General features: G+C 42.2%; 1 protein-coding gene and 1 pseudogene across 4 annotated transcripts in view; one reads left to right on the plus strand and one right to left on the minus strand.

The window, feature by feature from the left end:
• Positions 1–11660, plus strand: part of UBXN8 (UBX domain protein 8) — a 101992-nt gene extending 90332 nt beyond the window's left edge. For all 4 annotated transcript variants that reach the window (XM_055334677.1, XM_055334679.1, XM_055334678.1 and 1 more), the window contains 3 exons: positions 971–1012; positions 5862–5936; positions 9467–11660. In XM_055334677.1, coding sequence (XP_055190652.1) covers positions 971–1012; positions 5862–5936; positions 9467–9634 — 285 coding nt within the window. In that variant the 3' untranslated portion in view covers positions 9635–11660. The remainder of the gene's footprint in view (positions 1–970; positions 1013–5861; positions 5937–9466) is intronic.
• Positions 11661–16480: 4820 nt separating this feature from the next.
• Positions 16481–18092, minus strand: LOC129516109 (protein lin-28 homolog A-like; annotated as a pseudogene).
• Between the last annotated feature and the right edge of the window lie 6189 nt (positions 18093–24281).

The following is a 24281-nucleotide window of genomic DNA, read 5'->3' on the forward strand; positions in this document are numbered from 1 at the left end:
CTATTTCTTCTGTTCTTTACAATCTTCAATCCTGTCTCCTCTCTCATTTGGAAGTGGCAAAGGTTGGAAATAAGTCTCTTTGCATTGGCTCTTAGGGAAAATTGGGAGGCCGTATATTCCCTGAAAATAGTTTCTCATGTATTGCTTCTGTGTCTGAGGACTCTTGGCCCCTTAATGGGGCATGAAGGGGGCAATCAGGTCACTGAACTATTCTAGCATTTCACAAAGATCTAATGAATTGTAAGGACTAAGTAAAAATTTAGGATTCTTTGCTTTTTGTTACTAACGTGATTTGTCTCGTGTTGATGGTAAATTTTGGTTGACTGTCATATGCTTTTGATACCAAAGGAAAACAGATGGTTTTTTGATAAAATGCAATTAATGCTGGTTAGATAAAATGCTATAAAACATGAGTAGTATGAAAAAGCAAAAAGCATCCCCGAAGATGAAATTGTTGGCAACGGTGTTTAATGAGAGAAAATGGTCTGAACACCTGGTTTTGTCATGGATAAGTAAAACTAGGGAAATGTGAGTAAATTGTGAAGACAACCAAAGTGAATGGTAGTTACCCAGTCTCTGACAAGTGCCGATAAAGAAAAATATGCACTTTAAGTGTGTATATGTATGAACCTAAATAATTTGGGGTCTGTTAAACTTAATATTTATCCTTTGTTTCTTTAAATATTATATATCTTAGAAAATCATAAAAATAAGATTCTTACATGCACATAGATGGGTAGCTGTCATCTCACATCCTGTTACTATAATCTACTTAGCACAAAGTTGCTTGTCCAAAAATGTTTATTGAGCTCTTTCATATTGTAAATTCTTTATAAATTTCTATTAAAAGACTTCACTAAGCTTAAATGTACCTAAACTCTGTATTAAAAGGAACTCTTCTCACTGTGATTGATTTTTTTTCTTCTTCAAAATATTTACATTCCTCTTACACACCCTCACTTTTCTTTAGGTTCTTAATCTACCTGAAGAACCTCCTGAAGCAGCTGAAGAAGTAAGCTTATTTTTTTTCCTTTGGAAATTAAATATATTCTCTGTTTTCTTTAACATCAAGTGAGTATGTCTTTTTTAAATCTTTTTTTTTTTAATTTTTATTTATTTATGGTAGTTACACACACAGAGAGAGAGAGAGGCAGAGACACAGGCAGAGGGAGAAGCAGGCTCCATGCACTGGGAGCCCGACGTGGGATTCGATCCTCGGTCTCCAGGATCGCGCCCTGGGCCAAAGGCAGGCGCCAAACCGCTGCGCCACCCAGGGATCCCAGTATGTCTTATTTCAGTTTGAGTTTAGAAAGAGAAGAAAGCACCCATGTTTATGCGATCGCACTGTAACTAGGCCTGTTTTTTTTTTTTTTTTTTTTTTTTTTTTTTTTTTTTAAACTAGGCCTGTTTTGAATGTGCTGTAATCTCAACCCCTCCACTCCCGTCCTGCTTTGGAGTGGCTGGCTTTACCCTGAAGGGTTTCAGAGCCCTCCCACTGCATCAGGCAGAGGGAGGATACCTGGGCTTTTCTAGAACATTAGGGTCGGCAAAGGAGTTACTTAAACAGAATCAGGATAATAGGATTACTTAAAATTGTGGTTTTCCCCTTAAAATAGAGGAACTAAAGAATGCAGCTGCTGTGTAGATGTTTGAATTGAAGGATAGTTTGTGGGTTTGGGGGCAGGGTCTCACTGAACCTCCACTCAGGGTAGAAGAGCCTTCTGCCTGGCAGCTTTGCTATGGTGTCTGCTGCCTTCCTCCAGTTGGCCAGCTGAGTTCCAGATGGGTCTCCAATGTCCTGGGGGCACCTGTCTTTAAAGCCAAAAAGTCCTTCAGGTGAAGGAAAGCCTTGATGGTTTTCTATGTCTTAGGGCTCTAAGCTGGGCTGTTCTACTCCTTGAAAACCGGTTTTGAGGCTACCAGGAAAGCCACTGGGAGGGTCTCATTTTTATCAACACATTCTCAGCAATTCAGTTGAGTACGTTGGACATCTGAGGAAAATCCCAAAGTCATACAAAAATAGAGACAATGAAGTGTACAATCCAGATCCTGACCCTCCAGGAGAAACACAATTAAAAAAGGAAAAACAGGGATCCCTGGGTGGCGCAGTGGTTTGGCGCCTGCCTTTGGCCCAGGGCGCGATCCTGGAGACCCGGGATTGAATCCCACGTCGGGCTCCTGGTGCATGGAGCCTGCTTCTCCCTCTGCCTGTGTCTCTGCCCCCCTCTCTCTCTCTGTATGACTATCATAAATAAATAAAAAAAAAATTAAAAAAAATAAAAAAGGAAAAACAACTTCTAATTCCTTTCTGTGATATCCAACAAATTCAAGTCTGTGATATGTCCATCCTGACCTGCACACTCTACATTCTCACTTCTCATCAAGCACTGGGTTGGTATCCATGACGACCATTTATAACACAGAAGTAATTAAATATAGCTCAGGATTGACAGGGAATACCTGTCTATGAATTTACTCTTTTATGAATTTACTCTTGGCTTTAAAACACATAACTTAAGTCCTACAGGACAGCAGTCTGTCACCAAAGGTGCATGGATCACAGAGGTCATGTTGTCAATGCATGCTTTATTTAAATTGCACCTTTTTGTGATGGTGGGTAGCAGTCAGGTGTTTCTTGAGGATCTCAGCTCTGTGTGTGTAATTTTACCTTTAGAGATGCTGGAAATTATGATTTTCATGAAATCTCTTATTTCCTTATTATAGTCCCATTAAATGTCTGATGTCACCCACAGAATAGAGAAACATCTTTATAATTCTGTATTGCTAAGGGAAGGGACTAACTTTTTTTTTTCTTAATTATATATTTGAGACAGAGAACACAAGCAAGGAGGAGAGGGAGAAGCAGATTCCCCACTGAGCAGGGAGCACATGGGGCCTGATCCTAGGGCCCTGAGATCATGACCTGAGCCAAAGACAGACACTTAACTGAGCCACCTCGGTTGCCCCCTAAGATTCATTTAAAAGGTTTTCAGAACTAGATGGAGCTTTTACTATATATGTATGTATATTCCTGTATATGGTAGCTGTGACTCTATGATAGTGAGCCATAAGAAATTCCTATTCTGGTGGAAGGCTGCTTGGATTTAGGAGTGGACTAATAGATGAGCAAACTAATGACTCCATGGATTTCTGATAGGAAAGGGAAAGATTTTTAAATATAATTAATGCTATTCTCACTTAAGCAGTACACTCTTTTTTAAGTGCCTGTTATTTATTTAGTATTGCAACCATCCATAGAGTTCTAAAATAATATGGTAAGAATTTAAAAATGAGAGGAGGGGCACCTGAGTGGCTCAGTTGGTTAAGCATCTGCTTCTGGCTCCAGCACCCAGGTCAGGCCCCGGGCTCAGCAGGGACTCTGCTTCTCCTTCTTTCCTTGGCCTCTCCCACCCATTCAAATGCATGCACGTACTCGCTCTCTCTCTCTCTTTCTGCCTCTCAAACAGATAAAATTTAAAAAAAATAAGTGAGTGGGGCAGCCCGCGTGGCGTAGGGGTTTAGCGCCGCCTTCAGCCCAGGGCATGATCCTGGAGACCCCGGATCGAGTCCCACGTCGGGCTCCCTGCATGGAGCCTGCTTCTCCCTCTGCCTGTGTCTCTGCCTCTTTCTCTCTCTCTCTGTCTCTCATGAATAAATGAATAAAATCTTTAAAAAAAAATAAGTGAGTAGAGGAAATAAGTCCTGGTAGTCTAGAATGTAGAATATTTACCAGATATTACAGTTATACTTTTAAATTGAAAAGACAACAGCTATAGAATTGAAGATGACTTGAAAATTTTGTAAATCATTATGTAACTATATTACCATCAACTATTTTCATTATGTATACTATCTTTCATTTTAAGGAGTCCCTGGGAATCAAATTTTAATTATTCCTGCTGCTTTTTAAAAAAATATTTAAAAAATTTTAAGTGATCTCTACACCCAGTGTAGGGTTTGAACTTGATCAAGAGTCAGGTGCTCCACAGACTGAGCCAGCCAGCTTGCTGCCACTTTTAATTTAGATTTCATTTAACAATCTGTGTTTGGCATAATGATTTACTTTCCAATTTGGATTGTGTTCCCCTGTTCATTTGTCAGTCTATATGCTGTCAGTAACATTAGGAGAAATGGCACAACCAACTTTCATAGTAATTGTAGTAACAGAAGAATTGCTAGATTTCAAACAATGATAGTTGATTTCCCTCGAGTAATCTAATCATAATGGGAAACATTAATTCACTATAATATATATTTTTAATTCACTAGATTTTAACCCTAGTTTTTCATAAACCATTTGGCTTTAATTCTGCTTCCAGATCATTAACCTTTGAACAAAACCTCACTATAAAGGTTAAATTTTGTTGTTTCTAAAAATAAGCAAAATTGGCTTTTAATCTGTGATTTAGTTGTTTTGTGATTTTTTTTTTTTACTATAAAACTTATTAGAAGTACTAACAACACAGCATTGCACTCGTTTGGATATGAATCAGATACCTACTTGAATGGAAATATTTTCTAACATGGCTTTCCTGTGGAGGATAGGTGCTGCTGCAAAACCACCATCTCTATGTCCTAGGATGCCTGCATAACTCCCAAGACAGTTATGATAATGTTAACCATAAGAAAGGGTTTCCTGACAGTTATTATTATTATTATTTTTTATTATTTAATAAAAGAAAAAAATGACTACTTCACCTTTTTTTTAATGTCTTTTTTTTTTTTAAGATTTTATTTATTTATTCATTAGAGATACAGAGAGAGAGAGAGGCAGAGACACAGGCAGAGGGAGAAGCAGGCTCTGTGCAGGGAGCCCGACATGGGACTCGATCCCGGGTGTCCAGGATCACACCCTGAGCTGAAGGCGGCGCTAAACTGCTGAGCCACCGGGGCTGCCCTTTAAATGTCTTTTAATATTAACTAGCCATTTGCAAGCTCTTTTTAGCTATTTAACTGTTGACTCAAGGAAAAATGATGGGGGAAACTGGGTACATAATGCAGATAGAGCAGGAGCTCTATCCCAGCTTCTAGGACCAACTCCAGGCTGGAATGATAGAGTAACCTGGGAAACTTTTTCCTTCCAGTCCAGTGTTTTTCTTGTCTCTAGACTGGGATGGCACAGGATCTTCTTGGTTTGGTAGATGAATTTTTTTTTTTAAAGATTTTATTTATTTATTCATGAGAGACACAGAGAGAGAGGCAGAGACACAGGGAGAGGGAGAAGCAGGCTCCATGCAAGGAGCCCAACGTGGGACTTGATCCCGGGTCCCCAGGATCACACCCTGGGCTGCAGGCGGCGCCAAACCGCAGCACCACCAGGGCTGCCCTGGTAGATGAATTTTTGAAGCCCACGTGCAGCCTTGATACCATCTGGACAGACAGAAGCATGTAGTTTCTGTTGTCCTCTCTGGAGGGCTTTGTCACTGATCTCCATCAGTAGGAAGATGTTCTTCCATTTCAGAAGGCATTTTTAAATTCAGAGTGAATTTTATCTGGATCTTCATGTTGGCCTACTACTCTCAGAGCTAAATGCCTACAAACCCCCCACACAAACTGTTTAGAATTATGGACGTTTCACAAGAGTAGCAATTTTGGAATTGCAAGAGCAGTGCACTGGAATATTTTTTTTATCATTTTTAAAAAGGATTTTATTTATTTATTCATGACAGACATGGAGAGAGAGAGAGAGAGGGGCAGAAACACAGGCAGAGGGAGAAGCAGGCTCAGTGCAGGGAGCCCGACACAGAACTCGATCCCGGGCCCCAAGGATCACACCCGGGGCCGAAGGCAGTGCCAAACCACTGGGCCACCAGGGCTGCCCTATGCACTGGAATTCTTATTTGAACATTTTTACTCCTTAGGTAGTTACTGTTGCTCTCCGATGTCCAAGCGGGAATGTCCTGAGAAGAAGATTTTTGAAGTCTTGCAGTTCACAGGTGAGGAAATCCCTATTTTGAGAAATGCTTTTGTTGAATTTGACAGTAATTTACTCTAATGCAGTGGGGGAGGTATTACCACTTTCTTGTCTGGTACTCCCTTCAGGTGAGGGTAGAGGGGATTATATGTACTCTGTGTTGCAGAAATTTGATAATTTGGCATGCTGGATCTTTCTGAATTGTGATTGCAACACTTTTTTTTTTTTTTTTTCAGTTCTTTTCCTATTTTTCAGTGTGAATCCTTTATTGTCCTGTAAGGTCATGGCATAACTGATTTTATGTAGAACAGGTAGTTCTCATTTCTGAATTAGCTGCTCTGCTAATTCATTTTGTTATTAATTACTTTTTCACAGCTTGGTAGATATGATGCTTTCAAATCCAAGCACCTGTGGTGCTTAGTCAGTAGAGTGTCTGCCTTCCACTCAGGTCATGATCCCAGGGATTGAGCCCTGCATCAGACTCCCTGCTCAGTGGGGAGCCTGCTTCTCCCTCTGCTACCCTCTTGCTATCTCTGTCTCCCTCTCAAATAAATAAAATCTTTAAAAAGACAAGATGCTTTTAAATCTCTATGTAATTTTTAGATCATTCTTTAGAGGTCTTTTTTTCTCTTAAAAACAATGCTGTATTCATTAGCCATATTCTGGAAAATCTAGAAAAATAGAAAATAGAAAAAAGACTTGATCTGCTGTTTGACACCAAGGCAGATTGCTAATATTTTGGTGTATTTCTACTTTTAAGCACACTTGAGTATGAATTTTATTAGAAATATGTCTAAACACTCCAAAAAAAAAAATATGTCTAAACAGTTTTCTGTCCTGATTGTTGGATTTAGCCATCTATGAAGAGCATGCTGTGAACTATAATGGAAAATATTGAAGGATTTGACTACATAGAAATGTAAAATTCTTTTTTTTTTTTTTTTTTAAGATTAAATCTGGGGGAAAAAAAAAAGATTTTATTTATCTGGAACACCTGGGTGGCTCAGCAGTTTAGAGCCTATCCTGCCTTCGGCCCAGGGCATGATCCTGGGGTCCTGGGATCGAGTCCCACATCGGGCTCCCTGCATGGAGCCTGCTTCTTCCTCTGTGTCTGTGCCTCTCTCTGTGTGTCTCTCATGAATAAATAAATAAAATTTGGGGGATCCCTGGCTGGTTCAGTGGTTTGGTGCCTGCCTTCGGCCCAGGGCGTGATCCTGGAGTCCTGGGATCGAGTCCCAAATCAGGCTCCCTGCATGGAGCCTGCTTCTTCCTCTGCCTGCGTCTCTGCCTCTCTCTCTCTCTCTCTCTCTGTGTCCCTCATGAATAAATAAATAAAATCTTTTAAAAAATAAAAAAAATATTTTATTTATCTGAGAGAGACAGAGATAGCAACAGAGATAGCAAGAGAGAGCATGAGCCAGGAAGGAGAGAGAGAAGTAGGCTCCCCGCTGAGCAGGGAGCCCAACATGGGACTGGATCCCAGGACCCCAGGACCCCAGGATCATGATCTGAGCTGAAGGCAGATGCTCAACCAACTGAGCCACCCAAGTGCCCTGAAATGTAAAATTCTATAAAGGAAAAGTTAAGGGGCACCTGGGTCACTCAGTCGGTTGAACATCTGCCTTTGGCTCTGGCTCTGGGATCAAACCCCACATCAGGCCCCCTGCTCAGGGGAGAGTCTGCTTCCCCCTCTTCCTTTGCCCCTCCCTACCACTTGTGATTTCTCTCTCAAATAAATAAAATCTTGTTTTAAAAAAGAGAGAGGGATCCCTGGGTGGCGCAGCAGTTTAGCGCCTGCCTTTGGCCCAGGGCGCGATCTTGGAGACTCAGGATCGAATCCCATGTCGGGCTCCCGGTGCATGGAGCCTGCTTCTCCTTCTGCCTATGTCTCTGCCTCTCTCTCTCTCTCTCTCTCTCCCTCTCTCTATCATAAATAAAAATTAAAAAAAATAAAATAAAAAAAGAAAGTTCATAAAGCTAAAACTTCAGAAAAAATATTTTACATCTATATATGATAGTCATTTTTTTATGATGAGGTATTGTACAAATCAAGGAAATTAGAATGGCAGATTAAAAAAAAAATGAAGGATTTCCTAAAGAAAAAAACAAGTGACATAAAAATTTTGGCCTTACTTAGAATCAAAGATGTGCAAACTGAAATGGGACACAATTCTCTACCTATTAGATTGTTGTAGATTAAAAAGATGAGTACGCAGTTTTGGCCTGTGTGTGGAGAAAACAGTGATTCTCCTTAATTGTTCATGTGAATATAAATTGGGCCTCTGTTCCTAAGGATAATTAATCTTTATATCTTTTGGTTCATTAATTTTTTTTAAGATTTTATTTGAGAGAGAGATAGAGCCAGAGAAGACAAGCAGGGTGGGGAAGGGCAGAGGGAAGAGAAGCAGGTACCCGGCTGAGCAAAGAGCCTGATGTAGGGCTCTATCCCAAGACTGTGGAATCCTGACCTGAGCTGAAGGCAGGCACTTAACTGATTGAGCCACTCAGGTGCTCCCATTAATTTCATCATGAGAATCTATTCTATGGAAATAAGTGAAATGATCAAAGGTGTGTGTTTATATAGGGATTGGTTGAATTAAGGCATATCCAAATATTAGAAAATTACGAAGCTTTATGACCTAGATGTATGTTTATTACATGGAATGTCAGTAGATTCTTGGATGGTGGTTACCCGGAGAAGTCAGAGATTATCTATAATTGAGTATCTGTAATTGATACTCTAGCTTCTCCCAAGAATATTCTAGGATCCAGCTTTCTTCCGAAAGCAGCAAACAGCCGTTTGGCAGACATTTTTAGGCAGTAGTACCTGGAAGTTTTGACAGTTACTGTGGAAATCTTCATAACAGGAAATGTCCTCAATTTATAGGAATAGCCCATTGAAAATGGGGATCATAAGGCAGAGTCACTGGGGCCTGGACAGGTCTCTGGTGACAAAGTTCCTGAGTCATTTTGATGTGGACTGTTGGCTTAGATTTTGTTCTAAATAACTTTTTTCCAAGTGCTTACTTTTCGTTCTCAACTTATAAATTGAATAACCTTTTTATTCTCTATGGTTGGGTCTTTCCTAAGTGTTAAATGTCCCTGCTGTCGATCAGTGCCTTTAGGCCCTAGGCCTTCTCTGAAACTTTGGAAAGGTATTTAAGGTATTTGCATCAGGGGTACCTGGGTGGCTCAGTCGGTTAAGCATCTGCCTTCCGCTAGGTCATGATCTCAGGGTCCTGGGATTAAACCTGAAATCGGGTTCCCTGCTCAGTGGAGAGTCTGTTTTTCCCTCTCCCTCTGCCCCTCCCTGCTGCTCATGCTTTCTCTCACACTCTCTCACAAATACATAAAATCTTTAGAAAAACAAAACAAAAAAGGTATTTGCATTTCACGATTCTTGGCATGCTGTTTTCCTTTATACTCTAGAAGGTTCTGTAATCATGCTGTTACCCCTAGGATTTAACAGTGAAAGAATTATAAAATATCATTGGTGACCTCGAGGGGCACAACTGTACTCCGTATTTGATAGCTAAACTTTTTATCTTCTAGGTCTTATTTGACTGGATGAAGAAAATCGGGTACCACACATCCCTATACAGCCTTTCTACTTCCTTTCCCAGACGGCCTCTGGAAGTGGGGGGAGGCTGGTCACTGCAGGACATAGGAATAACCGTGGATACTGTACTCAACGTGGAAGAGAGAGAGCAGAGCAGCTAATTCAGAAATGAGAACTACCTGTTCTACATAAAATCAGTTATGCCATGACCTTACAGGACAATAAAGGATTCACATTGAAATTACGCCATTGGCTTGATTCAGCTCAAGTAGATAAACACTTTAATGTTGATATCCTTGGGAACATAGGGACAGAGGATTAGAAAAGGATTACTCTCTGTATATAATAGTTTTTGGAATGTGCCATTTTACAGTATACCAAATGAAAACTAGATAAAGATGTATTTGGTAAGCACTCAAAGATTTGTATTTTTCCTAGCCGACATCATCTATCGCTGTGTTGAAAAACAAAGTCATATGACTCGGTTTTCTGCCTCTTTGGTCCACCTTGTCACACTGAACATTTCATAATTCGGTCAAATTCTCTAATGCCTGTTAAGTAAGAATGTTTGTTCTGCTGTATTTCTAGAAATTAAACCTTAAAAGACATTTCAAAGGTCTTTAATGCTCTAAAGTTCTTTTCGATAATCTGATAAAGGGTTAGTATCCAAAATATGTAAAGAACTTACACAACTCAATACCCCAAAACCCCCAAATAATCCAATTAAAAATGGGCAGAAGGAATCCCTGGGTGGCGCAGCGGTTTAGCGCCTGCCTTTGGCCCAGGGTGCGATCCTGGAGACCCGGGATCGAATCCCACGTCGGGTTCCCAGTGCATGGAGCCTGCTTCTCCCTCTGCCTGTGTCTCTGCCCCTCTCTCTCTGTGTGTGTGTGACTATCATAAATAAATAAAAATTAAAAAAATATATTAAAAAAAAAGAGCTTTAAAAAAAAATGGGCAGAAGACATGAACAGACATTTCTCCAAAGAAGACATCCTGATGGCCAATAAACACATGAAAAGCTGCTCACCATCACTCATCATCAGGGAAATACAAATCAAAACTACAATGAGGTATCACCTCATACCTGTCAGAATGTCTAGAACCAAAAACACAACAGGTGCTGGCAAGAATGTGGAGAGGAGTCCTCTTGCACTCTTGGTGTGAATGCAAACTGGTGCAGCCACTGTGGAAAACAGTATGGAAGGAGGTTTCTCAAAACATTAAAAATAGAACTACCCTGTGATCTAGTAATTGCACTATTAGGTATTTACAAAAAAAAAAAAAAGAATACAAGAATACTAATTCAAAGGGATACATGCACCCTTATATTTATAGCAGCATTATTTACGATAGCCAAGATATGGAAGCAGCCAAGTGTCCTGTCAGTTGATGAATGGATAAAGAGGTGGGTACACACACTGGAATATGACTCAGCCATAAAAAAGAACAAAATCTTATCATTTGCAATGACATGGATAGAGCTAGAGAGTATAATGCTAAGCAAAATAAGTCAGAGAAAGATAAATACATTATTTCACTTGTGGAATTTAAGAGGTAAAACAAGCAAAGGGAAAAAAACAGACTCAACTATAGAGAATAAACTGATGATTATCAGAGGGGAGGTTGGGGGGATGGATGAACTAGGTGATGGGGATTAATGAGGGCACTTACCCTTGTGAGTGCTGGGTGACTAAAAAAAAAATGAAAAAAAGTTTTAGAAAAGTTTTTTGATAAGTATGTTATACTGAATTAATTTTACTGAATTGTTTACTGAATTAATGTCAAGATTTATTTAACTTCACCTTGCATTAAATTGGAACATTCACAAGTTCCAGGATCAGTATTTTAAAAATAAAACAATGAAAACATTATAGGTAAATTAAATATATGTGTATATATGTATATATGTATATATATTATATTTAAATCTGGTTATTTCATTTTCCTGCAGTGGTATATTCATATGCTATAATACCAAGTTCAGCTCACAAGTGTGGTCTAAAAAGCTCTTTGTTCTGGTCACTCCCTTTTTCTTATGTTCTATGTTAAGGGTCAGTTAAGTTGGGCATCCCGGGCTGCTCAGCGGTTTAGCGCCACCTTCAGCCCAAGGTGTGATCCTGGAGACCCGGGATTGAGTCCCATGTCAGGCTCCCTGCATGGAGCCTGCTTCTCCCTCTGCCCGTATCTCTGCCTCTCTCTGTCTCTCATGAATAAATAAAATCTTAAAAAAAAAAAAAAAAGTTAAGTTGACTCCTCTGTGTATTGGCCTTTCTTTTTTTCTTTTTTTCTTTTTTTAAAGATGTCCTGGCAGGGGGTGGAATAAGATATCCCTGGGATGAACAACTTTTACTGTTCTGGATAGATTCTTTAGTTTCTTTAGTGGCTGGTAACTTGTCTTAGAATTCCTTAGAAGAGTCAGTAAGCTTCCATTATTATTTGAAGTAGACTCAAATGCAGATAGGAATACAAAAGAAAATGAACACTTCCATATTTACCTGTTGCAATCCCAGACTTTCATAAGTTATATTTTCAGTTGTCCATTCACAAACCTGTCCAAAGATACAGACTACAGAAAATGATTATCATAAAAATTATATATAATAATATCTCTCTCTCTGTGTGTGTCTCATGAATAAATAAATAAAATCTTAAAAAAAATTTATATATATATGGGGTGCCTGGGTGGTTCAGTCAATTAAGCATCGGACTCTTGATTTCAACTCAGGTCCTGATTTTAGGGTTGTGGAATGGAGCTCCTCACCCAGTGGGGGGTCAGCTTGAGAGTCTCCATCTCCCTCTGGCCTCCCCGCCCCCCCCACCAAAATAAATCTTAAAAAAAAAAATTCTCATTTAAAAAGCCAAAATTTTAGTAATTAACAAATAGTCCTTAAAATTTGTGGAATAAAGTTTCCTTCTGTTCCTCCAATTTCTTTTTTTTTTTTAAGATTTTTATTTATTCATGAGAGACACAGAGAGACAAAGAGGCAGAGACACAGGCAGAGAGAGAGAAACAGGCTCCATCCTGGGAGCCCGACGTGGGACTCGATCTTGGGTCTCCAGGATCAGGCCCTGAGCTGAAGGTGGTGCTAAACCGCTGAGCCACCCAGGCTGCCCTGTTCCTCCAATTTCTAACACAAAAATCATTAGGGCCAATTTCTTTGCGTAGCAATACATTTTTCTTTAAACAAAAAACACTATGTTGCATGTATAGCTGAAGTGCTAATGATAGATGGTTAATTGTTTCCTTGGTTACAAAAGCTAATTCTTCCCTCTGGGTGTAGGGAAGGGAATTAGAGATGCCTTAAATCTTTAAATTCTTCGGTAATACTACTATTCTATACTATAGTCTTCTTGCAATGAGTTGGAAAAATTAGGAACATAATTGAGGAATTATTTTTAGGTGTGACAATGGCATTGTGTGCGATAGAAAACATCTAAAGGGGATCCCTGGGTGGCTCAGTGGTTTGGGGCCTGCCTTTGGCCCAGGGCGTGATCCTGGAGTCCCGGGATCGAGTCCCACGTCGGGCTCCCAGCATGGGGCCTTCTTCTCCCTCCTGTCTCTCTCTCTCTCTCTCTCTCTGTGTGTGTCTATCATAAGTAAATAAATAAATCTAAAAAAAGAATATCTCTACAGATACATGCTACAGTATGATAGGAATTAGGGCAAAATTTTGCTTCAAAATAATGGGGAGAGGACAGTAGGTAGAGATTTAGCTGAATAAATAAAGTTAAGGAAAAGATACACTGGGGTACCTTACACGCTTCTTTCTAATTTTGTATAATTTTCCATGATACCTACTGGCTTAAGATTAAAAAAAAAAAGGAGAGACTTGTAAATTTGTCAAGTGATATATGAGAAAGCAGACTTAAAATAGCTTTAGATTAAAAAAAAAAAAACCAATAGCCCCAGGGAACACTAACTTGAATCCTATTTCAACTTAGCCTGCTTATTATTATTTTGGGTTTTTTTTTTAAGATTTTATTTATTTATTCATGAGCGACAGGGTGGGAGGGTGGGGGGGTGGGGGGAGAGACATAGGCAGAGGGAGAAGCAGGCTCCATGCAGGGAGCCTGATGCAGGACCTGATCCTGAGACTCTGGGATCACGCCCCAAACCGAAAGGCTGTCGCTCAACCACTGAGCCAACCAGGAGCCCCTATTGTTTTAATAATACAGTTGAGTGAAGAACTGAAATTGAAGAACTAAAAGACCTACATCTTAAGTATAATAAATAATATTCTGAGTATTTAAATGTAGCATGTAGTCAAAATGACCAGGAGGGCACTATACAACCTATTTCTCTCTAGCACATGCGCCACATATCTTTAATTTTTCCTAATTTTATTACTCTTCATCTCTGTTCATGCTTTACTTTTTTTTCTTAAAGATTTATTTATTAAAGGGGCATCTGGATAGGTGACTCATTTGGTTAAGCCTCGAGTTGGGCTCCCTGCTCAGTGGGGAGTCTGCTTATCCCTTTCCCTCTGCCCCTCTTAGCTGCTCATGCTCGCTCATGTGCTCTCTCTGTCTCTCTCTCTTGTTCTCTCACTCAAATAAAATCCTTTTTTTTCTGGGGGTGGGGGGAGACTAACACATTATATTTACACAAACCAGGCCACCTAGCCATCACCCAATCAGCTATTCATGAAAACCTACAAAACCCAGACAAATACAATCACTAGAGGAGGCAGCAAGCAGGGGAGACAAGAACCCAGGATCATACACACATCACCCAATGTGTTCTATTGCATCTGCCCCATTTCAACACCGTCAGGTAGGTTTGTGGTGATCTCACAGCATATTAAGTAAAACCTTCTTTTATCCTTTAGCTACCAAGACCCTAATCACTGCTGCAGCAGTGCAGGACACTGGCTCTGGACACTGCAAGGGAGCCATGGCTTATGGTCTCTCTGGAAGTCAACAAGAAAAGCCCAGACTTTATAAAGGTTAAGAAAGTTAGCCTTTGCTTCATACACTCCATCCCTGGGCAGCTCAAGATGGGTTCCAGAGTTTCTATTCTTAAACCTATCCTTACCAACTCATCTTTAAAACATGTGCGTGCATGCACACACACACCCTGCTGTGCATGGTAGGCCTAGCCCAATCCAGCAAAGGATGGATCTGGTATGTAGAGTGAATCCCATGCCCTAGGATTAGAAATCTGGAACAGGAATCTTTTATTACACGTAAAGACAACCCTTGACTAATCCTGGCTTCCCCTCTGCACCTTTCAGCTGGTGCGGCCTCTCCTAATGTTACTTCCTGTACCAGCTTTTCCTGTTTAGACCAATTTCCAATCTTCCACTAGAAGGAGATTAAGTCATGGGGCAACTGAGTTAAAACCTCATCTCCCTTGAAACACTGAAGGTAGAGGGGTTTCAAGAGAACACTGTGGCAGAAAAGCCAGCTCTAATTGGCAAAAATGAGGTAATTCAATAGGCTATGCACTCCAAATAGTTCGCCCTGGTGATAAAAAAAGTATTCCTGCTTAAGGAAAAGATACATTGGGGTACCTTACATGCTTCTTTCTAATTTTGTATAATTTTCCATGATACTAACTGGCTTAAGATTTAAAAAAAAGGACAGACTTGTAAATTTGTCAAGTGATATATGAGAAAGCTGACTTAAAATAACTTTAGATTTAAAAAAAAAATAGCCCCAGGGAACACTAACTTGAATCCTATTTCAACTTAGCCTCATTATTATTTGTTTAAGATTTTATTTATTTATTCACTAGAGACACAGGGAGAGAGGCAGAGACAAAGGCAGAGGGAGGAGACATAGGCATAGTCTCTCCTAAAGGGAGCCTGATGCGGATGGGATCCCTGATGCTGACTTATCCCTGAGATTGCTCATGTACCTGAGAACACAGTGCAGGAACAAGGGCCTTAAGATTAAAATGCACAAAAATACAAAAACCAGAATATTTATATTACGGAAAAAAAAAGTTAAAATGCACAAGATACATCATTCGCACACAGCTAGTGCAGTTGGCGTCCTGGAGAAAGTGGGGCCCAAGGTGCTGTCGTCCAAGGGAGCAAATACATAAAATCCTATCGACCCAGAATGGGGTGGGATTAAGTTTAGGAACAGGAGGTCTGTAGCTATTCCCCCAAGAATCCCTGTGGCTATATCACAACCCATTGCTTGGGACCGTCCTCCGCACCCTATCCCAAGAGTGGGTTATGGGACACGACGTGGGAAAACCCTGCCTTACGCCTTAGAGATTCCCTCCCCACAGAATCTAGTGGTTCGTGGGTGGGGCCCACCATTCTGATCTCATGCTTCAACTCTACACTCTGGCTTGGGAAAAATTACTACTACTACTACTACTACTACTACTACTACTACTACTACTACTACTACTACTTCTTCTTCTTCTTCTTCTTCTTCTTCTTCTTCTTCTTCTTCTTCATCCTTCTTCCTTCTTCTTCTTCCTCCTCCTCCTCCTTTTTCTTCTTCTTCTCTTCCTCCTTCTCCTCCTTCTTCCTCTTCCTCTTTTTAAGATTTTATTTATTTACTCATGAGAGGCAGAGACACAGGCAGAGGGAGAAACAGGCTCCATGCAGGGAGCCCAGAGTGGAACTGGATCCTGGGTCTCCAGGGCCATGCCCTGGGCTGAAGGTGGCACTAAACGTTTCACTGAGGCACCCGGGCTGCCCTACATGTCCTTCTTTGAAAGGAAAACAACTTCCTATCCAGGCCACTTTCAAAAGCTGGAGATCTGAGGGTGGAGACTCAGGTAAAGCACACGGGGAGGGATTTTCTCCAGAACCCTCCATAAGCATTTGGATAGAGCATGGTTGTAGTTCATTTGCCTCACCCCTTCCCCCCTACCCTGCGCCAAGAAGGAAGAGGGGGTGATGTTGTGGGACCCCTGCCTGAGATCTATGGCAGAGCCAGCTGCCCCCTACCACCTTGTCCCTACTTTCTCCACTCTGCCCATTGACGCCTGCTCCTCCAAACTTCCTGATCACAAAAGGATTGCCCCCACCCACTGTAGCTCAATGCTGGGCCTCTGGGAGTAGGGCAGGGCTATGGATCTCTTCTTCCTCCCGAAAGTAGGCTGGCTTTCCCTGCGAGCTGGGGGCCTGCTGGGCCTTCAGTGGACACGAGGCCACCGTGTGGCTGATGCCCTGGCACAAGTGGCCCTTCTTGGGCTGGGGTGGCAGCTTGCGCTCCTTGGATGGTGGCCTAGGCCTCCACAGTTGTAGCACCTGTGTCTCTGCGACCTGCGCGTCTGCGTGTTCTTCCCTTTGGGCGGCCTCCCACTCCCGATAAATATACCCCAGCAGGCGGTGACCCGGATAGGCTCCAAGCCTTTAGCAGACGTCTTAAAGGTGGGCCCCCCGCCTCACCCTCCTTCAGGCTCCGGAAGCCCTCCATGCGCAGCTTGCTCTGATGCCCCAGACACCCACCCGGGGTCAAGGACAGGAGGGATCCCTGGGTGGCGCAGCGGTTTGGTGCCTGCCTTTGGCCCAGGGCGCGATCCTGGAGACCCGGGATCGAGTCCCACTTCGGGCTCCCGGTGCATGGAGCCTGTGTCTCTGCCTCTCTCTCTCTCTCTCTCTCTCTGTGTGTGTGACTATCATAAATAAATAAAAAATTAAAAAAAAAAAAAAAAAGGACAGGAAGCCGAGCCCCGTGCGCACGTTGAACCACTTACAGGTGCGGGCACCGCGCAGCAGCTGCGGCTCCTCTGCCGACCTGGCGGCCTCCCCAGGCGCCTCGCACAGCCACCTGCTGGCTGCTGGTTTGACGCAGAGCCCACGGTAGTCGGCTGAGCCCCGGCCCCGGGCCCCTGGTCGGGTGGCTGCTGGCCCCAGACAAGTCCGGAGGCAAAGGGCTCAAATAAAATCTTCAAAAAAAAAAAAAATCTTCCAAAAAAAGATTTGAGAGAGAAAGTGAAGGCATGGGGGGCGGGTGCAGAGGGAGGGAATCTCAAGCAGGCTGCCCACTGAGCATGGAGCCTGATGTGGGGCTTGATCTCAAGACTCTGAGATCATGACCTGAGCCAAAACCAAGAGCCAGATGCTCAACCAACTGAGCCACCCAGGTACCACCCAGGTACTCTTTACTTTGCAAACTGCACTGTAATGGACTCATGTGGCAGGTGACTCATTTGAACTTGGTAATACAATAGCTACCTGTTATCAAAACAACATAAATGTCACTTTGGGTTGCCCTGTTATGACTACGACACTAAGGGGTATCTTGTCATGGGGGAAAATGAACATAGAGCCATTTCTAAAAAAAATTTTTTCCCCTGGGAAAAAAAATTTTACTGTGCCATTCTCCTTTAAGGGGGGAGGGGGGATGCCTGGGTGGCTCAGTGGTTGGGCATCTGCCTTTGGCTCAGGTCGTGATCCCAGGCCAGGGTCCTGGGATCGAGACCTGCATCGGGCTCCCCATGGGGACCCTGCTTCTCCCTCTGCCTGTGTCTGCCTTTCTCTCTCTCTCTCTCTCTCTCTGTTTCTCATGAATAAATAAATCTTACATAATTTTTTTTCTTCTGCCTTAAAGACTTATTTTAAAAAGAGTATTAAAGAATATTTCTTGTAGGTAAGTCTGTTGGTGATGAAGTCCTTGCGTGTCTGTACGTCTGACCTGTTGCATTTTGGCACATGTTTTCAGTAGGGGTATGGTTCTATCATTCCCCAAACTCCGAGCCCAGGGCCCTCAATTCCGCCAACGGGGGGCTGCTGCTACCACCTTGAATCGCGGGTCGGGCTGGGGCCTGGTGTCCTGTGCGCGGCTCTCGGCTCCGCCTCCCAGCGCCCCGCTCCCGCGCGCCCTGACCCTGCGCGTTGCCGCGGCCTCCAGCTGGTGCCGGGGGGCGGGGGTGGAGGGGGGCGAGGCGCCCCGCAGTCCTAACCCGGCCGCAGCTCGGGCAGGCCCTTTGCGCTCCGGCCTCCCAGGTGAGGCTTCCCGAGGAAGACTCGGGCTCCTCCCACCTGTGGCACCCAAGTCCGCCTTTGTCTGTGGCGGGCGGAGGGTGGCTGTGCTGTGCGCACCCCCGCAAGAGCAGCGGCCTGGGCTGCACCTACCCCAGAACACTTCTGCTTCTGCGCTTCCTCCAGCAGCAACGCATCTTTCACCTGTGTCTCGAGGGAGGCGGACCGATTTTGCTTTTTACTGCTTCTCGAAACAATCCATGCCAGGGTCCTGTGGTCATGGTTCCCGGTGAACCGCCTGCGGTGGATTAGGACTCTGGCTTTGTAGGGGTGAAGGATCCCGGAAAGCTAGGGAGCTTAGGCTTGCTCCTCCACCGCCGCCAGTCGCCTGATCTGCAACCGGGGTGCCCCCCACCCCCCGCCCGGGGCCTCCTGCAGGCTCTCGCCCCGTCCCAGGAACACCTGTGAAGGGCTTTCAGGTGAGCGGAAACTCCGTGGCTGAGGCCCCGGCTCTGGAGGCATCATCTTGAACTCTTCCTTGTTCAGCAAGGTTTCCCGCATTTTTATTTAGCACCAAGACCCACAAATAGCCAGTCCCATTCCAAAGTGATAGAATAGCCCACCCCTTTAAAAATGTTTAAAATCTGGGGCACCTGGGTGGCTCAGTGGGTTGAGTCTGCCTTTAGCTGAGGTCATGATCTCAGGGTCCTGGGACTGAGCCCCGCATTGGACTCCCTGCTCAGTGGGGAGCCTGCTCCTTATGCTCTCTCATGCTCTCTCTCTCTCTCTCTCAAATCAATAAATAAAATCTTTAAAAAGATGTTTAAAATCTTCCCCGGGTTTTTATTATCCGTTTGTAGAACCCCCATAATTCTGTCCTGTTCTGCCAAAGGGAAGACCGTGGGGGTGTCCTGGCTCTCCTGGGGGTGGATTACCCCTCTCTGGAATTCAGGTTCCATGGATTCTTTGCAGCCTCAGCAATCTGAGGCGCAGAGGTTATGATTTTGTATAGCATCCAGCTGTTCCTTGTTAGACTGAGAGAAACATTCTTTGCAGCTTTCATGAGCCTAAGCAGAAATCCAAAACTGCTGCATGGTTTGGAACTTGTTATTTTTAGGATCTCAGTTTCAGCTGGTAGAGCAATTAACTGATTAAGACTAGTTTTCCGCCTCCTCCTCCCCCCTCTGCCCGCCTTTTTTTTTTTTTTTTTAAGATTTTATTTATTCATGAGAGACCTAGAGAGAGGCAGAGACCCAGGCAGAGGGAGTAGCAGGCTCCCCATGGGGAGCACGATGTGGGACTTGATCCCAGGGCCCCAGGATCATGCTTGGAGCCAAAGGCAGATGCTCAACCGCTGAGCCACCCAGGCGTCCCTAGTGTTTTCATTTTCTTTGGGTAAATACCGAGTAGTGGAATTATTGGCTTACATGGTAATTCTATGTTTTTAATTTTTTTTTAATTTATTTATGATAGTCACACACACACACACACACACACACACAGAGAGAGAGAGAGAGAGAGAGAGAGGCAGAGGGAGAAGCAGGCTCCATGCACCGGGAGCCTGACGTGGGATTCGATCCCAGGTCTCCAGGATTGCGCCCTGGGCCAAAGGCAGGCACCAAACCACTGCGCCACCCAGGGATCCCCTAATTCTATGTTTTTAAAAAAGATTTTATTTATTTATTCATGAGAGACAGAGGAAGAGGCAGAGACACAGGCAGAGGGAGAAGCAGGCTCCATGCAGGGAGCCCGACGTGGGACTCGATTCCAGGTCCCCAGGATCACACCCTGGGCTGAAGGCGGCGCTAAACCGCGGAGCCACCCAGGCTGCCTGGTAATTCTATTCTTTTAAAAAATAGATTTTATTTATTTATTTGACAGAGAGAGTGAGAGAGCATAAGTAGGAGGAACACCAGGCAGAGGGAGAAGTAGGCTCTCTGTTGAACAGGGAGTCCAACGCAAGGCTTGAACCCAGGACCCTGGGATCATGACCTGAGCCAAAGGCAGACACTTAACTGACTGGGCTACTCAGGTGCCCTGGTAATTCTGTTTTTAATTTTCTGAGGAATTGCCATACTGTTTTCCACAATGGCTGTACCCGCTTGCATTTCCATCATTTCCTTTTTCTTCACATCCTTGCCAACACTTACTTATTCTGTTTTTTAATTTAGCCATTCTGACAGGGTTAAGGTTTAAGACAGGTATCTCGTTGTAGTTTCGATTTGCATTTCCCTAATGGTGAGTGATGATTGAACATGTTTTCAAGTGTCTGTTGAACATCTATGTATCTTCCTTGGAAATATGTCCGTTTGTATTCTCTGCTCATTTTTAATTTGATTTTTTTTTGTAATGAGTTAAGTTCTTTATATATTTTGGATATTAACCTCTTATCCTAGATAGCATTTACAAATATCTTCTGCCATTCAGTAGATTGTCTTTTTGCTTTGTTGATAATTTCCTTCACTGTGCAAAAGATTTTTGGAGTAGTCCCAATAGTTTATTTTTGGTTTCGTTTCCTTTGCCAAAAGAGACCTATCTAGAAAAACGTTTCTATGGCTGATGTCAAAGTTATTACTGCCTATGTTTTCTTCTAGAAATTTTATGGTTTCAGGTCTCATATTTAGGTCTTTAATCCATTTTGAATTTATTTTTGTGTATGGTGTAAGTGGCCCAGTTTCATTCTTTTGCATGTAGCTGTCCAGTTTTCCCAGTACCATTTGTTGAAGAGACTTTCCTTTTCCTATTTTTTTTAAGATTTTATTTATTTATTCATGAAAGACACAGAGAGTGAGACAGAGATATAGGCAGAGGGAGAAGCAGACTCCCTGTGAGGAGCCTGATGCAGGACTCGAACCCAGGACCCCAGGATCATGACCTGAGCCAAAGGCAGACACTAAACTGCTGAGCTGCCCAGGTGCCCCTCCTTTTCCTATTGTTGCATCTTCTGTCATAGGTTCACTGACCATAGAATCATGGGTTTGTTTCTGGACTGTATTCTTTTTTTTTTCTTTTTAAGATTTTATTTATTCATGAGAGACACAGAGAGAGAGGCAGAGACACAGGCAGAGGGAGAAACAGGCTCCATGCAGGGACTAGAACCCCCCGGGGGGGTCTCCAGGATCACACTCTGGGCTGAAGGTGGCGCTAAACTGCTGAGCCAGCCGGGCTGCCCTAGTCTATTCTAGTCTATTGATCTGTGTGTCTGTTTTTGTGCTAATACCCTCCTGTTTTGATTAGTACATCTTTGAAATCTGGGATTATGATACTTAAGTTTTGTGCTGCTTTTTCAAGATTGATTTGCCTATTTGGAGTCTTTTGTGGTTCCATACCAATTTTACAGTTATTTGTTTGATTCTGTGAAAAATGCTGTTGGTAGTTTGATAGGAATTATGTTAAATTTGTAGATTGCTTTGAGTAGTAGGGACATTTTAACAATATTAGTTCTCCCAATCCATGAACATAGATATTTTTCTATTTATTTGTGTCATCTTCAATTTCTTTCATCAGTGTTTTATTACAGTTTTTTTGGAATACAGGTGTTTTACCTCCTAGGTTAAGTTTATTAAGTATTTTATTCTTTTTGATGCACTTGTAAATGGTTTTTTTTTTCTTAGTTTCTGTTTCTGCTACTTCATTATTAGTGTATAGAAAGACAGTGGATTTCTTTTTTCTTTCTTTTTAAGGATTTTTATTTATTCATGAAAGACAGAGAGAGAGAGAGAGAGAGAGAGAGAGAGAGGAGAGGCAGAGACACAGGCAGAGGGAGAAGCAGGCTCCACACAGGGACCCCAATGTGGGACTGGATCCCGGGACCCAGGATCAAGCCCTGAGCTGAAGGCAGATGCTCAACTGCTGAGCCACCCAGGTGTCCCATCTTTCTTTCTTTTTAAGTAGGCTCTGTGCCTTAGCATGAGCTTGAACTCCCAACCCTGAACTAAAGACCTGAGGTAAGGTAAAGAGTCAGATGCTTAACCAACTGAGCCACCCAGGCACCCCTGCTGTGGATTTCTGTATATTAACACTCTACCTTGCAACATTACTGATTTCACTTATGAGTTCTAGTAGTTTTTTGGTGGAGTCTTTAGGGTTTTCTATATATAGCATCATATTATTTGCAAATAGTGAAAGTTTTACTTCCTCCTTACCAATTTGGATGCCTTATATTTCTCGTCTGATTGCTGTGGCTAGGTCTTCCAGTACTATGTCGAATAAAAGTGATGAGAGTGGGCATCCTTTCTTGTTCCTGATCTTAGAGGAAAATCTATTTTTCCCCATTGAATACAATGTTAGCTGTGGGATTTTCATATATGGCCTTTATTATGTTGAGGTATATTTCCTTTAAACCTATTTTGTTGAGAGTTTTTATCATGAATAGATGTACTTTGTTGAATGTTTTTTCTGCATTTATTAAAATGTTCATATGGTTTTTATCCTTTCTTTTGTTGATATATCATGTTGATTTGTGAATATTGAGCCCACCCTTGCATCCCTGTAATAAATAAATCCCACTTGATTGTGGTGAATGATTTTTAAATATTTTGTTGGATTCAGTTCACTAACATTTTGTTGAGGATTTTTTTTTTTTTTTTTTTTTTTTTTTGTTGTTGAGGATTTTTGTATCTATGCTCATGAGAGATACTGGCCTGTAGTTCGTTCTCTCTCTCTCTCTCTCTCTCTTTTTTTTGTTAGGCCTTTATCTGGTTTTGGTATCTAAGTAATTCCAGCCTCAGAATTTGGAATCTTTCCTTCCTCTTGTGTTTTTTTGGAATAGTTTGAGAAGTATTAAGTCATATTTAATTGTTAGAATTCACCTGTGAAACCATCTGGTCCTGGACTTCTGTTTTTTGAGAGTTTTTTGATTGCTGAGTCAACTTCATTGCTTAGTAACCTATCTGTTCAAATTTTCTATTTCTTCCTCATTCAGTTTTGGAAGGCTTTATGATTCTACAAATTTATTCATTTCCTCTAGTTTGTCCAATTTGTTGGCATATAGTTTTTCATAATATTCTTATAATCCTTTGTATCTCTGTGGTGTCAATTGTTATTTCTCCTCTTTCACTTCTTTTAAAAAAGATTTTATTTACTCATGAATAAAAGAGAGAGAGGCAAAGACAGAGACAGAGGGAGAATCAGGCTCTTCACAGGGAGTCCGATGTGGGACTTGATCCCTGGACCCAGGATTATGCCCCAAACCAAAGGCAGACGCTCAACCGCTGAGGTACCCAGGCATCCCTTTCATTTCTGATTTTGAGTTCTCTCACCTTTCTTTTTTTAATGAGTCTCACTAAAGTTTTATCAATTTTGTTGATCTTTTCAAAGAACACCAGCTCCCAGTTTCATTGATCTGTTCTATTGTGTTTTTAGTTTCTATTTCATTTATTTCTGCTCTAATTTTTATTATATTTATCCTTCCACTGGCTTTGTTTTTTTTTTCTAGCTGCTTTAGGGGTAAGGTTAAGTTGTGTTTACTTAAGATTTTTCTTGTTTCTTGAGGTAGGCACATACTGCTGTAAATTTCCCTCTTAGAACTGCTTTTGCTGCATCCCAAAAATTTTGGACCATTGTGTTTTCACAATGTTACTTGTTTCAAGATTGTTTTTATAATTTTTTTTAAAAACTATTTATTTATTCATGAAAGACACACAGAGAGAGGCAGAGACATAAGTACAGGGAGAAGCAGGCTCCCTGCAGAGAGCCCAGTGTGGGACTCGCCAGGACCCTGGGATCATGCCCTGAGCCAAAGGCAGACACTCAACCACTGAGCCTCCCAGGCGCCCTCCTCAGCTCAAATTAGAAGCAACTCACCAGTAACCCTCTGTTCTCTATAGTTAAGAGTATGTTTTCTGGTTTTCATCTCTTTTATTCCTTCATGTTCATCTGTTTTGTTTCTTAAATTACGCATATGAGTGAA

Source organism: Nyctereutes procyonoides, unplaced genomic scaffold (assembly GCF_905146905.1).
Source record: "Nyctereutes procyonoides isolate TBG_1078 unplaced genomic scaffold, NYPRO_anot_genome, whole genome shotgun sequence".
In the NCBI taxonomy this organism is placed as follows: domain Eukaryota; kingdom Metazoa; phylum Chordata; class Mammalia; order Carnivora; family Canidae; genus Nyctereutes; species Nyctereutes procyonoides.